Genomic DNA, 13893 nt, shown 5'->3' on the forward strand with positions numbered 1-13893 from the left:
GCGTCACGTTTTCTTCAGCAGCAGGGTTCTGGTCAGCGCCCCGAGAGGTCCGCTGTCTGCCAGCCCCTCTCACCTCGCCGCAGCTGCTCCTGCTAGCCCCTCTGCTGCAGAGGAAGCAAATTACATTGGGACCCATGCAGCCAGCAATGATGATGTTTTCCAGTAAATACTGGGCAAGGAGAGGGCTTTCCCTGGATTCAGCAGTGCCCGAAGAGCATCAGCTGCTCGCCAGCTTAACAGTGAGTACTGAGCAGCTGGCACTCTCTAGAGGAGTGTTTTCCACGCTTGGGATAGTCTTATTCTTGCCACTGGGACACGTACTCTAAACACACACCCTTAATTCCTTCCTCTATCATCTGTCTAACCTGCCTCCCTCCTGCCTCTCTCCATCTTTCCTTCTCTCTCCATAAAGTAAAGCAGATGTCCTGATTTCTATGGGGCAAAACTTTCTTCCCTCAAAGTTTTTGAGTTGAATGTAAAAACGTTCCCGAACATTAAGAATGAGAAGTTCTGTGAAACAATGTCTTATCTCAACAACCAAAATAAGTGTGCAGAATTTTTGAAAGGACCGTTTATTGTGAGTTGGAACAGGGAGAAGAAGTTAAATGGGTTTCTATGGTTCCTGCAAGGTTACTCTGTCTTCTGTGCCCTCTTCCATCTACAAAACCTGGTCTTTAAACACAAAGTAATATTTTCTGTTTTTGTCTATAAGCGCTGTTTACTGGAATAAGAGAAAGATCAGATTCCTTTCAAAAGTTTTCCTGTGTTCCTCATTATTCTATTATTTTTCAGTTTAATTGATGGGGTAATGAAAGCAATATACCAGTTGTTTCAATGTTTAAGGCAGGTTTATTAAAAAAACAGTAACAGAATAAAAAAGTAACATTTTGCAGGATTTAGATCCTGATATGGGGTAATAATCATAGGATTTAATAAAGAAGACAGTGCATGAAAAATGTATTCAGATTTCTAGTTATTAAAAATATTAAGTGATATTTCATTACCATACTACCAGAGTTAATCAGCCAATTACAATTCAGTGTGCATCATAGAAAAATCTGTTTCAGTATTGTAGCTCTGACTGTGTGCCAGAGGGTTGTATTGTACTGGTATATCATTACTCCTAAAAATGTTGAAAAGTGATCAGGGCAAGTTTTGAAGAACTGTTTAAATCAATTTGCAAAAATGAGTCTAAAACATGAGTAAGTTTTCTAACATTTAAATGTTAGAAAGGAATATTTGAATGAGATATTACAATGAAGAATTCTGAAGCCATAGTGACCTTCTGGGAGGAAAACAAGGAAAACTCAGAGTTATGGTTAATGTATAATCTCCCTTTCATATAGGAAATAATACTTGAATATATAAGATCTGTGGCAGATGTTGAGAGCACTACAACATTTGAGCCTTTAATGATGGAACATACTGCCAAATGCCAATGCCTGCATAAACTTCTTTTTCCCTCAAGTCCTAAATTATAAAATATTTATTTCTGTGATATATATATCTAGTGAGTGAGGCAATAATAACATGTGAAAAGAAAGCCAGTAGAGAAATCAGAGGAAGAAAATGACAAAGAACTGTTCACTGGGTTCCGTATCAAATGTGCATTTCTCAGCTTCATGAGCAAGTAATAGATTGGTATGACTGTACGATATCACTGTCTGCCAGGGAGAAAGTTCTATTTGCCCAATTCTTCATCTGTATATAAAGAACATGGAAAGGTGCATTCCAGTTTGCATTCTGCTGAATAAGTTTCCAGCTTTATAATTGTGTATTTCTGACAATGGGATCCAAGTTTCTGGAATCTGTCGTTTTTGTCTTTAGCCAATAGGACTCGTAGTCATTACCTAGTTGTGTTATTATTATGGTATCTTGGTTGGCCAATGAATTTTTCGATTTCTCAGATTCTTCTCTTGGCTCCTAATGATGAGCTAGCCTCTTTGTTTCTTGATTTCTTTTTACCCTCCTCTTCCTTCCTGCCTTCCTTCCTCTCTCTCCCCCTCCCTCACGTCTTTCATCTTTCTTTCTTTTCTTCAGTTTCTTCATGTAGCTGAATTTTTATGGCCACTTTTCAGATATCATCTGCTGACACAGGCAGTCTCCACTGAATACACTCCTGTGTGCTGAACTTTTGCAGATAGACTCACACTGACCATGTGGATCTAACTGCAGAATGTAAGCTGATCAGTTTCGGTTCTTGTTCTGACATTTCAGAACAAAATTAATATTTTGTTTTTAAGATTAATTGAAAAAATTAATGTGAAAAATATATTTAGTAATATAGCTTAATTTTATGTTTAGTAATTAATATAGCTTTGATATAATTCAACTAGGCTAACAGATCAAACTTCATGCTATAAAATCTATTAGAAAGAAAGGAGTTATTCACAGAAGAGACTTTATGATGGTCAGATTTTTGTTGCTATTAAAATAAAGCAAATATGATTTCCCTTTAATTTCAACCATTGGATGATATATTTGAGCACTGCAAAATAGTACCCATGAGTAAATTAGACCAGTACTTATGATCGACAGTCATAAGTGACTTGGCAACTTCTCCTTGAGTTTGTATGCTTGCTAAGGATTCCAGCATATGAATGGAACATCTGAAAAAGAATCTGGTTACAGAGAACTCTGGAATCCTAACTAATACTTTGGTGTGTGTTTCTACCTTCTTGAAGCTAAATAAAACTAACTCTGGCAAAAATGATGATAAAAAAGGCAACAAGGGAAGCAGCAAAAATGACACGGCTACCGAGAGCGGCAAGACGGCGGTTGTATTCTCCTTGAAAAATGAAGTTGGTGGATTGGTCAAAGCGCTGAAGCTCTTCCAGGTGAATGTGAAATATCATTATCTACCTTTAACAGCATCTGTGTGCTGTTTACAAACCTGTCATCTGTTATGAAGTATCACTGAATCCGTTTCTAGATAATGTGTTGAAAGCTTCAAAGAGACCAAACTTCATGAACCTCTATAAGAGGGGTTGGTCTGTCAAACAATAAAATAAACATTCGTGGAAATCATGGTCTATTAACTCAGAGTCAGCCGATGAGTAATTCTGCATACTGTTGTCAGGTGAGGAAGTCGGTACTTTAAAAGTGTGAGCCTCACACCTGGAAAGGCAAACACAAAAGAAGCCAAAGAAGGTATCTTTAAATATTAAGAGCTTGCAGCCTGATTCAGTGTGTTCACATTTGAATCATGCATATGTCCCAGAGCACACTGATGGCATGAAATGCGATATGTTAGTATGCTGCTGCTGCTGCTGAGTCTCTTCAGTCGTGTCCGACTCTGTGCGACCCTATAGACGGCAGCTCACCAGGCTCCCCCGTCCCTGGGATTCTCCAGGCAAGAACACTGGAGTGGGTTGCCATTTCCTTCTCCAATGCATGAAAGTGAAAAGTGAAAGTGAAGCCGCTCAGTCATGTCTGACTCTTAGCGACCCCATGGACTGCAGCCCACCAGGCTCCCCCATCCATGGGATTCTCCAGGCAAGAGTACTGGCGTGGGGTGCCATTGCCTTCCCCATACGTTAGTATAGGCACTTGTGATTCCCCTAAGCCTCATGTTTCAAGAACCTAACGTGTCTTTTGTAAAGATGCGTCATCCTCCTTATATAGGACCTAGGACTGTGTGTGTGCTAAGTTGCCTCAGTTGTGTCCAACTCTTTGCAACCCTACGGACTGTAGCCCACCAGGCTTCTCTGACCATGGGATTCTCCAGGCAAGAACACTGGAGTCGGTTCCCATGCCCTCCTCCAGGGGATCCTCCCAACCCAGGGATTGAACCCACTTCTCTTACATCTGCATTGGCAGGTGGGTTCTTTACCACTAGCGCCACCTGGGAAGCCTGGGAGCTTGGGCTAGCTTTCTCTTATAGAAATATAGTCATCCAAATGGGTGGGTTGAAACCTCAAGAAAGAGCATAGTTGAGGGGACGGTTATAAAAACTTAGAAAAACCCTTGACTTCTTGCCAGGGTACACTTGATGGTTCCCTCTCCTTCAGGACATGCCTTTTACCAGTGGGTTTTGTCTGGGGGCGCTGGCCATGGTTAGAGCTGTAACAGGGGGGCCTAGCACCGTTTGGTGCCATGGAGAGACTGAATTGCAGGCAAAGGTTTCAGACCTGTGTTCTTTTGGCTCAGCTAATCCCTAGCTGCTTCCTAGATTCAATAGCTTCATTTGTAAAATAGCAGTATAATTCCTACCTAACAAGGTTGTTCTGCTGAAATAACAGGAGTGTAAGTGCTTTGTAAAGTGTGCAGACATTAGGCATTATTGTGATGCCTCTTTGATGACCATAGAGAGGGAATTAGCAGCCTGATTTGGCAAATATTTCCTTGTTCCCTTCTGACCTTGAAGAAAGGATCAGGTACCATAAAGAGTGGTAATGGAAGTTTGGGGAAATATTTTATACATAATGATAGCATCCAGTGCTGTCTCCATACAGTGCCCAAAGGCAGGCCAATTCAATTCCAAGCTGGGTGCAGTGGAAAAACCCCTGGAGACAGGGTCCTTAGCTCTGAGTTTTTACTTGGCCATCAGCTGGTGCTGGGGTCTTAGTTACATCACTTAACGCATCTAGACCCCAGTTTTCTTGTCTAAAAATATCCACTCTGCTTCAACCACAGTCTACGCAGTGACCCAGTTGTGTGAAGATGCTTGAACTTTGACCCTAATGTTAATCTTATCTTTATTACCTCCCCATTTAGAAAATATGGCATTATTGCAAAACTTATTAAAAACATAAGTAGAGCAGTTAGCAGCCTGGTCACAGGATGAGTTTCTTTATACAGAGGAGGACGCTATGATTTCGTCCTGGTCTGGCGCTGGAAACTGCCTGTCCTGCTGCTGTGCTGAGAGGCCTGAGGCCTCCCGGACTGTACTAGGAGCTATGCTGATAATCAGAGGATAGTGGACTGACGGGGAGGGATCTGCTTGTCTGGGGGTTGTTAGGATGGAGAGAACTTAGTCTCCAGTTAACTGAGGACAAAGGAAGACTACATCACTGGGGAAATTTAAACCTGAGACTTCAGTATGAAATTGCAGCCCTGCTTTGAACATCTTATTGTAAGGAGATTTTACTCATGAAATCCATCACGATTGTTGCAGCAACACATTCTTGGATGAAGTTAGTTAGCCTGGAGGTTGCTGAAAGAGAACATTATTATACATTTTATGGGGCCCTGTATATACCATAATGTCCCTCCTTGTTGAAAAAGAGACAGGAAAACCTACACACAGCTACTGTTCTTATTCATAGAACAGTATTTCCAATGGTTGGAAAACATTTCCATGTTTTCATCAACCAAAGAGGGAGATAATTGTCTTCTCCCCTTTTGTGGGCACTTGGCACCTTTCTGCTTACATGTTAAACAAGGACAACCCGTGGCATCTCTTTTGTTGTGCCCTGAAGGTGATTTAGACATGTTGTTTATACTTTCACAGGAAAAACACGTCAACATGATTCATATTGAGTCCCGGAAATCCCGGCGGCGAAGTTCGGAAGTTGAAATCTTTGTGGACTGTGAGTGTGGGAAAACGGAATTCAATGAGCTCATTCAGTCACTGAAATTTCAAACCACGATCGTGACGCTGAATCCGCCAGAGAACATTTGGACGGAGGAAGAAGGCAAGGCCAGCTTTGGTCTGTTGGGTGATTTTGCAAGCTGACACGTGTGCCAAAGGGGGAGCTAATATTTTTGAACCTGCACTGTGTTTCCAACAGAGTTGGAGGACGTGCCCTGGTTTCCCCGGAAGATCTCGGAGTTAGACAGGTGTTCTCACCGAGTTCTCATGTATGGTTCGGAGCTGGATGCCGACCACCCAGTAAGTGCCCAGTCAGATCCACCCCACATGTGCTCTTCCAGCATACGGCAGTGTGCCCTATTCTGTGCCATGATGCTTTATCATAGAGCAACTTATTATTCATTCCCTGTAACTGAGAGCAGGCTCTTAAATGCTAAAGCTTCTCTGTACGTGCACGCTGGCCGGAAGCAGGTTAGAAGGATGGTAGCTCCACCTTGCTTTTATTTTTAAAAGGGTTGGATAAAAGAGGAGGAGAGTATCAACCTTGGCGAACATTTCTGTAGAATTAGGCAGCCTGAAATAGACTTGCAGATGGTGGCCCTGGGAAGACAGGAGGAACTGAAATTGATCACTTCTTTGGGAAACTAGGGAGGACTTGGTGTTATGGGACTCAGTGCGAGAGTAAAATTCTCCTTGTTATTTTCCTCGACTGGAAGTAGTTAGGAGCAGAGCAATGTGGTGGACTTCAGTCTCAATGGAAAGGCAGAGGGTGATAGAATCAGACTCTAATGGAAGATGCGTCTCTCCTTCCTGAGTCTATTTACCGCCATCTCAGCTCTACAGCTGTAAAAATGACCACCTTTAAAGAAATATGATACGTAGTAAGCATTTCCCATTATTCCCTCTCTTCCCCTTTACATCAGTTTTTATTTAACGCAAGAGGCCTGAAGCTTCTTTATGGTCAGAATGAAGTACAGTTAGTAGTCTGGGAGAAGCAGGCAATGTGCTCCTTCATTACAAACAATTTCCCCCCGGTGCCCTGTGTCTAAAAGTGCTGGGTTAAAGGGGGAAGCCCGAGCAGATTGGTCATGCTTGTAGGAGCCTTTTGTGGACTGAGGGTAATGGTTTTCAGATATCCATTTTATTTAAATGGGGGAAGTCTGCAAATCTGACGGACTGCACAGTGGTTCTCTAAGTGTGGTCCTGGGACCAGCTGCCTCGGTATCACCCAGGAGCTTGTCTCACTAAGCCCACACTCAAGTGTGAGAACCCCTGCTTTAAAGGAAACCAGGACAACTCCAGCAAGAGCGAGCTATTCAGTCAAACCAGTCTTTTGGCATAAAATACAAATTCAAACCAATTCATAGCATGCCATTTAGTGGTCAAACAAACCTAATTCAATTCCATGATTCAAAAAACTGAGTTTGCTCAAAGAGACATTCTGTTACATTTGCCAATATAGCTTAAAAATTCAGAATAATTCACAGTAGTTCACATGAAAGGCTCCTGAACTTTAGAGAAATACTCAAAAGTGTCTTTAATAATCATCCATTTGTTTATCTTCCCCTTCCACTTCAGAGGAGTCAGAATTAGCGCAGAAGCCTGATTTAAGATCTTAGCAGTAACAGGACGGCTCAGACACCAGCTGTTAATTTGCAGGATGACCTTGGGCAAGTCCCTCTACTTCTGCAACTCAAATTCTTTACATAAAAAGTGGACATAAAATGCTTATTGAACTCAAAGGGGCGTTTGAAAGGCCTAGTTAATAAAACAACTGGAAAGCATTTTGGCAAGAGTAAATGCTTAATTCCGGGAAAGGAAATGCTGTATTAAATCATGCAGATCAATGCCTGGACAGTAAAGGGTTTTTTTGCTAACCTCTTATTTCCAAATGCTCCCCTTAGTCTAGTTTGGAAATGACTCAAGCTAGAGAAAGGGGGTCAGAACAACCACAGGAACCACTGACCTTGCTGTGAAAAAACTTATTCTAATACCCAGCATAAATTTTTATATGCTTAATTTTGTTCCATCATTCCTAATTGCACCCATCTTAAGATACTTTCTCTTATTTTCTATGCAGCCACTTGAAATAATTGCAAGTACTTAGCAATCTCCTACCTGACTCATCAGTTTTTACCACATATATTTCTTTTACATAAGCACACCAAATTTTCATTATGCAAAATTTAATATTGGTAAGTTGGTGTTTTAAAAATTATTATTTGATGAAGATAGATAAAAGTTTCTAAGGAATTTTTGTGCCTGGGAATAATTTCAGTCCCAAGGCAGGGATTATTATGTTCGGATCACGTTCTTGTGCTGAGATGGCTCACAAGGGGCTTGGAATATAAGTCATGCTGCTGAGGTTCTCAAGAAAGGGTTAAATATGTAGGTGAGTCCATCTCAAACATTTAAGGACACACACACCTCATAGATCTTTTCAAAATGCAGGTGGAGGTGTTGAGATCCTGCCTTTCTAGGGAGCTCCCAGTTGAGGCGCACTCTGGAGGCCCGGGAACCACACTTTGAGCAGCAAGGATCTAGCCTGTGAGGATCTTTCACAGTGGGATTCAAGGCCCCTGCATAAGGCTTCCATTAACCATGCAGTGCCTCGGGGCTCATCTGAAGCCTACTGAATCAGAGCTTCCAGGGATGGGCCCTGGGATCTGCCTCTAAGTGGATTTCCCAGAGAGTCCAGTGAGCTCTACAGTTTGAGAACTGGTGTCCTAACTCAGCGAGTCTCAAGCTTTCTGTTTAGATAATCTCTGGGAAATTAGAAAAATATACTAATGCCAGCATCGCATCTCAGTGTGCTTACATCAAAACCTCTGGGAATGTGTCCAGGTTTGGAGTATTATTTAAGCCTTGGCAAGTGATTCCAGAATTCTGCCAGGGTTGACCGATTTGGGATAGCTCTGCTTGCCAGTGTACATTCAGCTGAGCACGTTTGGGTGCTGGTTGGGTCTTCAGTTCCCTTTGATTTAAACTGAGAGAGGAAGGGTCATGTCTAGCAGACACTCTCTAAGTGCTTCTGTTGCCAGATTTAGCAAATACAAGTATAGGATGCCCAGTTACATTTTCATTTTGTCACGCGAGTGTGTGCTCCTCGGTTCCTTGTCTCGTCACAGCAAAGATTTGGAGTGACGGACATTAAAGCCCCCTCGGCATGTCACAGCTCTCAGGTCTTGGATAGACCGTGTTATAGCTCTCAGGTCTCGAATGGACCATGTTACAGCTCTTAGACAAATCAGTGGTACAGCTCCATTTTATTTAGAAGATAGCAGGAAAACCCATCTTCGAGGCGTGAGGGCACATCGATCCAAAGACACGAGAAGAAGAGCGCCCCAGCACATGGGAGAGAGAGAGAGAGAGAGCTGGCTCTGGCTCCTCTCTTTATCTGTTTCTCTCTCCCTGGGCCTGTCCTGTGTAAATTGGGCCAGCCAGGAGTGTTATTTGTTTTACCTGAAGTCCTCACTCTGGTCCTCGGACCTTCTTTTGTTCTATTTTCGCAGGCTTTTCCCTTCCTGTCTTTTAGCCACCGCCATTCTGGACTCCTTTTCCCTATTCTACCTACCTAGCAATTTCATATAAACAATAACATTTTTTAGTATAAGTAATGTCCCAAATATTGCCTGAGTGTCTTATATTTTATCTGGTAACCTTATCCCTGGCATCAATTTGGAAAGGATGGCCAAGGGATTCTGTATCTCTGTAATCGCTAGTGTAGCTAGCATCTCTGTTCTATTTTGCCAGTCCATGCACGTTTCAATGCTGAAATTTCTGGTTCACCCATAACGCTTGTGTAATTACCACCACGCTAGGCTGATGAGCCATGATGAGTAGTAAATCACTCTCTTCTGTGCCTGGAAAAGGTGCAGGTGTTTGCCAAGGAGATAGTCAAGATTCTTTGGGAAGCCCAGCAGATTGTGATGCTGTTACCATGGTGTCTGGTTTGGCAGGAATCAGGGGACAGATGCTCAGATTTTCACATAACTCTTTTCCTTTCGTCGCGGCCTGCTTTCTCTTTGAGTATTAAGGGTGCTTGGAATTCTTCAGTTTCACCATCCCAGGTTGCTGCGGGTGACTAGTGAATGCTGAAATCCGCGCTTTCTAGCGCTTTCTACCTCTGTGGCATAAGACCTTTCTCTTAGGTCACAGACCCATTTGTAAAGGTGGTCACAAATTTTGTACCTGTAATCACAAATTTTGTATATACACATTTGAAGGCTCCTTCAGCCTGCTTCTGAACTCCAGTTTAAAGACCTCCAATTCACAGCGAAAAAGAGAGTGCTAGCCTTGAGGGTGGGCGCACTTCCCTTCTGCAGGGCCTTCGGGTGACCTCAGGGCACTCACTGTCTCCCTCTGTTACTGACCTTTGGTCGTTGCTGAGACAAAGGCTCTTGGCAGTGGACCTTCTTTGTTTCCGTTTGGCATTCAGTCCTGTGAAGATTTCTGACCTCAAGGCCAGTTCTCCTTCAGCCGGAAGAGAGAGCAAAACGAGCTAAGGTTCCCCTTGAACGTGTCTGAGTGGATGCCGATTGGGCAGAGGGGGCTCAGGCCTTTGCGGGCCTGTCCCGGTTCTCCTCCCGGAGCTGTGGTCCCGGCAGCCTGTCCTCTTGCCCGACCTTCTTTCCCAGGGGGGCCCTCGCGTCTTGGGCTTCCTTCAGGGTTCCAGGGGGTGCAGAGGTAAGAAGTTAAGTGGAAACCATACCATCTGGGCTTCCAGCTGTTTGAAGAAACACCCCTGGGAGGAACCGATTGTCTGAAAGTACCTGAAAGAAAGGGAAATTGAAAGTCTGTTGACAAGAGGAGAGACTCTTGAGTAAACCAGGGAGTCCTCTTAGAAGGATTCCACTTCATAGGAGAATGACAGACAGGATGGTTAATTTCCCAAGAGCGTGATGATGGGTAAAATCTTGAACGAGGCTGAAAACTGGTCAGAATTATAGGGACTCAGAAGGAAATGGAGCTAGCTTGCTATCCTGTGTCTGGATCCCTTGTAATCGATTTTGCATTATGTGGCTATCCTCAAAACATACAGCAAAACCTCTTTAATTCATCCTAATTTGGGATTTTGATGATTATTCTGAGTGATAGAATTTTAACGCATGAACATTTACTGGTTATTTGCACAAAGCAATTAAATTTAGGTTAACTCACTGAATAGCCATGTTAAAGGGATCTGTTTTATTGAACAGATAAGATTAATTTGTAATTAAGATCAGTTACATGAAAATGATACTTAAAAACCAAAGGATATTGTTCACGATGTCAGTTTGCTTAACTAAGCCATTCTGCCTACTTATGGCAAGGTTAACTTTAGTCTGAATTCCCATGCATCCCAAATTAGGATAGCCCAAATTTAATGAGGTTTTACTGTACGTACAGTTTGCTTCTGCCTGTGTCATTAAGGTGGTCATCCAAGGGGAAAAATTACGTTTGAATTGGACATTCAACAAACATCACAGCAATTTTCTTTTAGGCCTTCTGCAACTAACTTTTTTGGCAGTCTGTTAAATAACCTCATCTCTTTTCTGTTTAAGGGATTTAAAGACAATGTCTATCGACAGAGAAGGAAGTATTTTGTGGATGTAGCCATGGGTTACAAATAGTAAGTACCTGTGTGGCTCTTTCCTGTGACTTGCTGCTGGCGGGTTAGGTAAAACACATGCTGGGCTAAACAGATTTGTCTTCTCGTCCGTTTTAACTTTTGCAAAAGGCGGACATCAACCATTTTATACACTCACCAACTCTGTAGGCTTTGAATGCCAACACGGATGTTTGACATGCGGGTATAATTGCAAAATAATGTGTGCTGTGGGCCAAATGCCGAGTGCTACATTTTCACCATGGTACTCAGAGCTCAGCTAAGGCAAGGAGCTGTTTCTGTACACTCTGCAGGGCCTGGGAAATGTGTTTTAATTTTACTCTTGACTTGACTTTTTAGTGACTCCCTTCCATGTTCAGCTCCCCCAGTGAAAGAGGACCCTACAAAAATGACAAAAAGGCTCATGTAAGCAGCCATCAGAGGAGAGATGTGGTTGTTTTGTAGGAAGAGGAAACTTCCTATAAACTGGAGGGTTTAAAAAAAATTATTTATTATTTGGCTGCAGGAGGTCCTAGTTGCGGCACTCAGGATCTTCCTTCTTCACAGAGGTGTGCAGACCGGGGATCTTTAGTTGTGGTATGTGGGATCTGCTTCCCTAACCAGGGGTCAAACCCAGGCTCTCTGCTGTGGAATCACACAGTCTTAGTCACTGGAGCACCAGGGAACTCCCTAGACTGGAAGAGTTTCTTCCCCAGTCGGGGATCAGGCTTGAGGTGAAACTGGAGAGCCTTGGGACGGGGCCAGGTGGCAGTGGCAGGAGGTTTGTGACTGGCAATGGTGAGAGGCCGCGGCCGCAGGCCACGCCTGGAAAGATGGAGCGGACGTCAGGCCTCTCTTTCTTCCGCTCACACTAGTACAAATCACGCACGGGCCATCACCGCGCTGTCGCTGCTTTCCTCTGGTGCTCGATCAGCTGCATGAATCTTCTGAAGAGAACACGCTGTAAATCCATACCTGGGAGGAAAGTGTCTTTCTTCCTCTCATTGAGACTGGCGACAGGCTTGACTGTTGTGTTGACGTTACGTGTGTTCTAGAGGGTACCCGTGTTTCCCTTTTTTTATTTAAAGAATCTGACACACAGGTCCTTGGAGCGAAGTGAGCCGATCCCCCTCACCTCTGGCTGGCGGTCCTGTGCTCGTTTCTGACCTCCTCTGATGCTTTGGATGCTCTTCCCTCCCTCCTCCCAAGCGCTGGCACCCCTCACTCTTTCTTATAAGCATGAGAAACGGGGACTCTTCGGCACACTTTTCCTTGTGTGTCTCCTCTCGTCCTGACTCCTCTGTTCCAAGCAGGTTCTTGACCCTCTTTAGACAACGGTGACTTTCTGTCGCCGCGCAGCGGCAGTGTGCTCACGGCTCACCCTGGCCCGGGCCTGGCCCCAGGGCCCTTGCACCCTCAGCACCGTCACTGTAAGCTCCGTCTCCCAGTGTGCCCCGTCAGGGTGCTCAGTGAGGACTCTGACGGGCCATGTGCACCTTTTCACATCAGGCCCCGGTAGATGGCCGTAACCTTAATATTGGCCCCCTTGCTTCACAGACCCTCCCTGTGAAATCTGATCATGCCTGCATAGACAGAGGGTAGGCAGGGCAGGCCTTTTGGCACAAGCTGCCCAGGACATGGTAAAAGCTCAGTTCTTGGCAGAGCCTTTTTCTTTAGATAAAGCAGATAGACAAAAATGTATTTAATACACAGATGCTCTATGGAATGTATTATATATATAAGAACAATATGTATGTATGTGTGTGTGTGTGTGTATATATATATATATATATATATAAAGGATTTTGTCAGCATAGGGATCAAGTGCGTGTGTGCGTACTGAGTCATGTCTGACTCTTTGTGGCCCCATGGGTTGCAGCCCACCAGGCTCTTCTGTCTCTGGAGTGGGTTACCATTTCCTTCTCCAGGGGATGTTCTCAACCCAGGGATTGAACCCACAGCTCCTGCTGCGTCTCCTGCATTGGCAGGTGGATTCTTTACCACTGAGCCACCCAGGAAGCCTGTAGTTATGATCAAGGGACTACCTCAAGTATTGTTTCTTCTTGTGGAGCCCAGAAATTGGACCAAGACAGGCCTATAATGTAGTGCCACTAGTAGAAGCTGGTATACATGAGTCCGCCCGTTTCGAGGAGCACTGATGATGGGTAGTTATATGGTTTTAAAGAAAGCATATTTGTCTGGAGAGGAGTGGAAAAGAGCATATAGGTATAATGATGAAGGGTGAGGCCCTCAAGTGTTAACAAGAGCTTGCAGTTGCCACTTCCCATTAGCTAAAGGGTGAAATTGAGGCCTGGTGTCTCCAGAAAATGAAAATAAAAACTGGAGGTTGGACATGGTGGAGGTTTTATACAAAGGAGGGCTGCGTGCAGGTGGAGCAGTCCAGGATCTGGTTCCCGTTTGGAGGGGACCGACTCCTAGCAACCGAATGTTCAGGAGGCTGAGATAGGCAGGGCACTGCCTCTTCATCATTGCCTAGACAGAAGCCACTCTTCCTGCGGTCCTGATGCCAGGGAGGTCAGATTACACTAGTCAGTGGATACAGCATCAAAGCAAAGGGTGTTTGGATGAGAGAGTTTGGAACCCAGGGGCCTTGTAACCCTCTCCCCCTGGACAGTGCTGACCACAAAGAATAAGAAAGTGGTTCAAAGCTGGAGTTTTGGAGTCAGACAAGGTGGAGTTGGAGTTCCAGCCTCCCTTCTCCCTAGTTGGTGAGCGCCTCAGGCCCTCCTTCTGGCAAGTGTGTCTGACAGGA

The 13893-nt window shown here is 44.1% G+C and overlaps 1 protein-coding gene across 1 annotated transcript in view; it reads left to right on the top strand.

The window, feature by feature from the left end:
• The window catches only part of TPH2 (tryptophan hydroxylase 2), a 103773-nt gene continuing 89880 nt past the window's right edge, over nt 1-13893 (top strand). Inside the window, exons 1-5 of the mRNA XM_042246521.2 lie at nt 1-239; nt 2685-2837; nt 5453-5636; nt 5733-5833; nt 11077-11144. Of these exons, the coding sequence (XP_042102455.2) occupies nt 135-239; nt 2685-2837; nt 5453-5636; nt 5733-5833; nt 11077-11144 (611 nt within the window). The 5' untranslated portion in view covers nt 1-134. The remainder of the gene's footprint in view (nt 240-2684; nt 2838-5452; nt 5637-5732; nt 5834-11076; nt 11145-13893) is intronic.

This window comes from Ovis aries, chromosome 3 (genome assembly GCF_016772045.2).
Source record: "Ovis aries strain OAR_USU_Benz2616 breed Rambouillet chromosome 3, ARS-UI_Ramb_v3.0, whole genome shotgun sequence".
Classification (NCBI taxonomy): domain Eukaryota; kingdom Metazoa; phylum Chordata; class Mammalia; order Artiodactyla; family Bovidae; genus Ovis; species Ovis aries.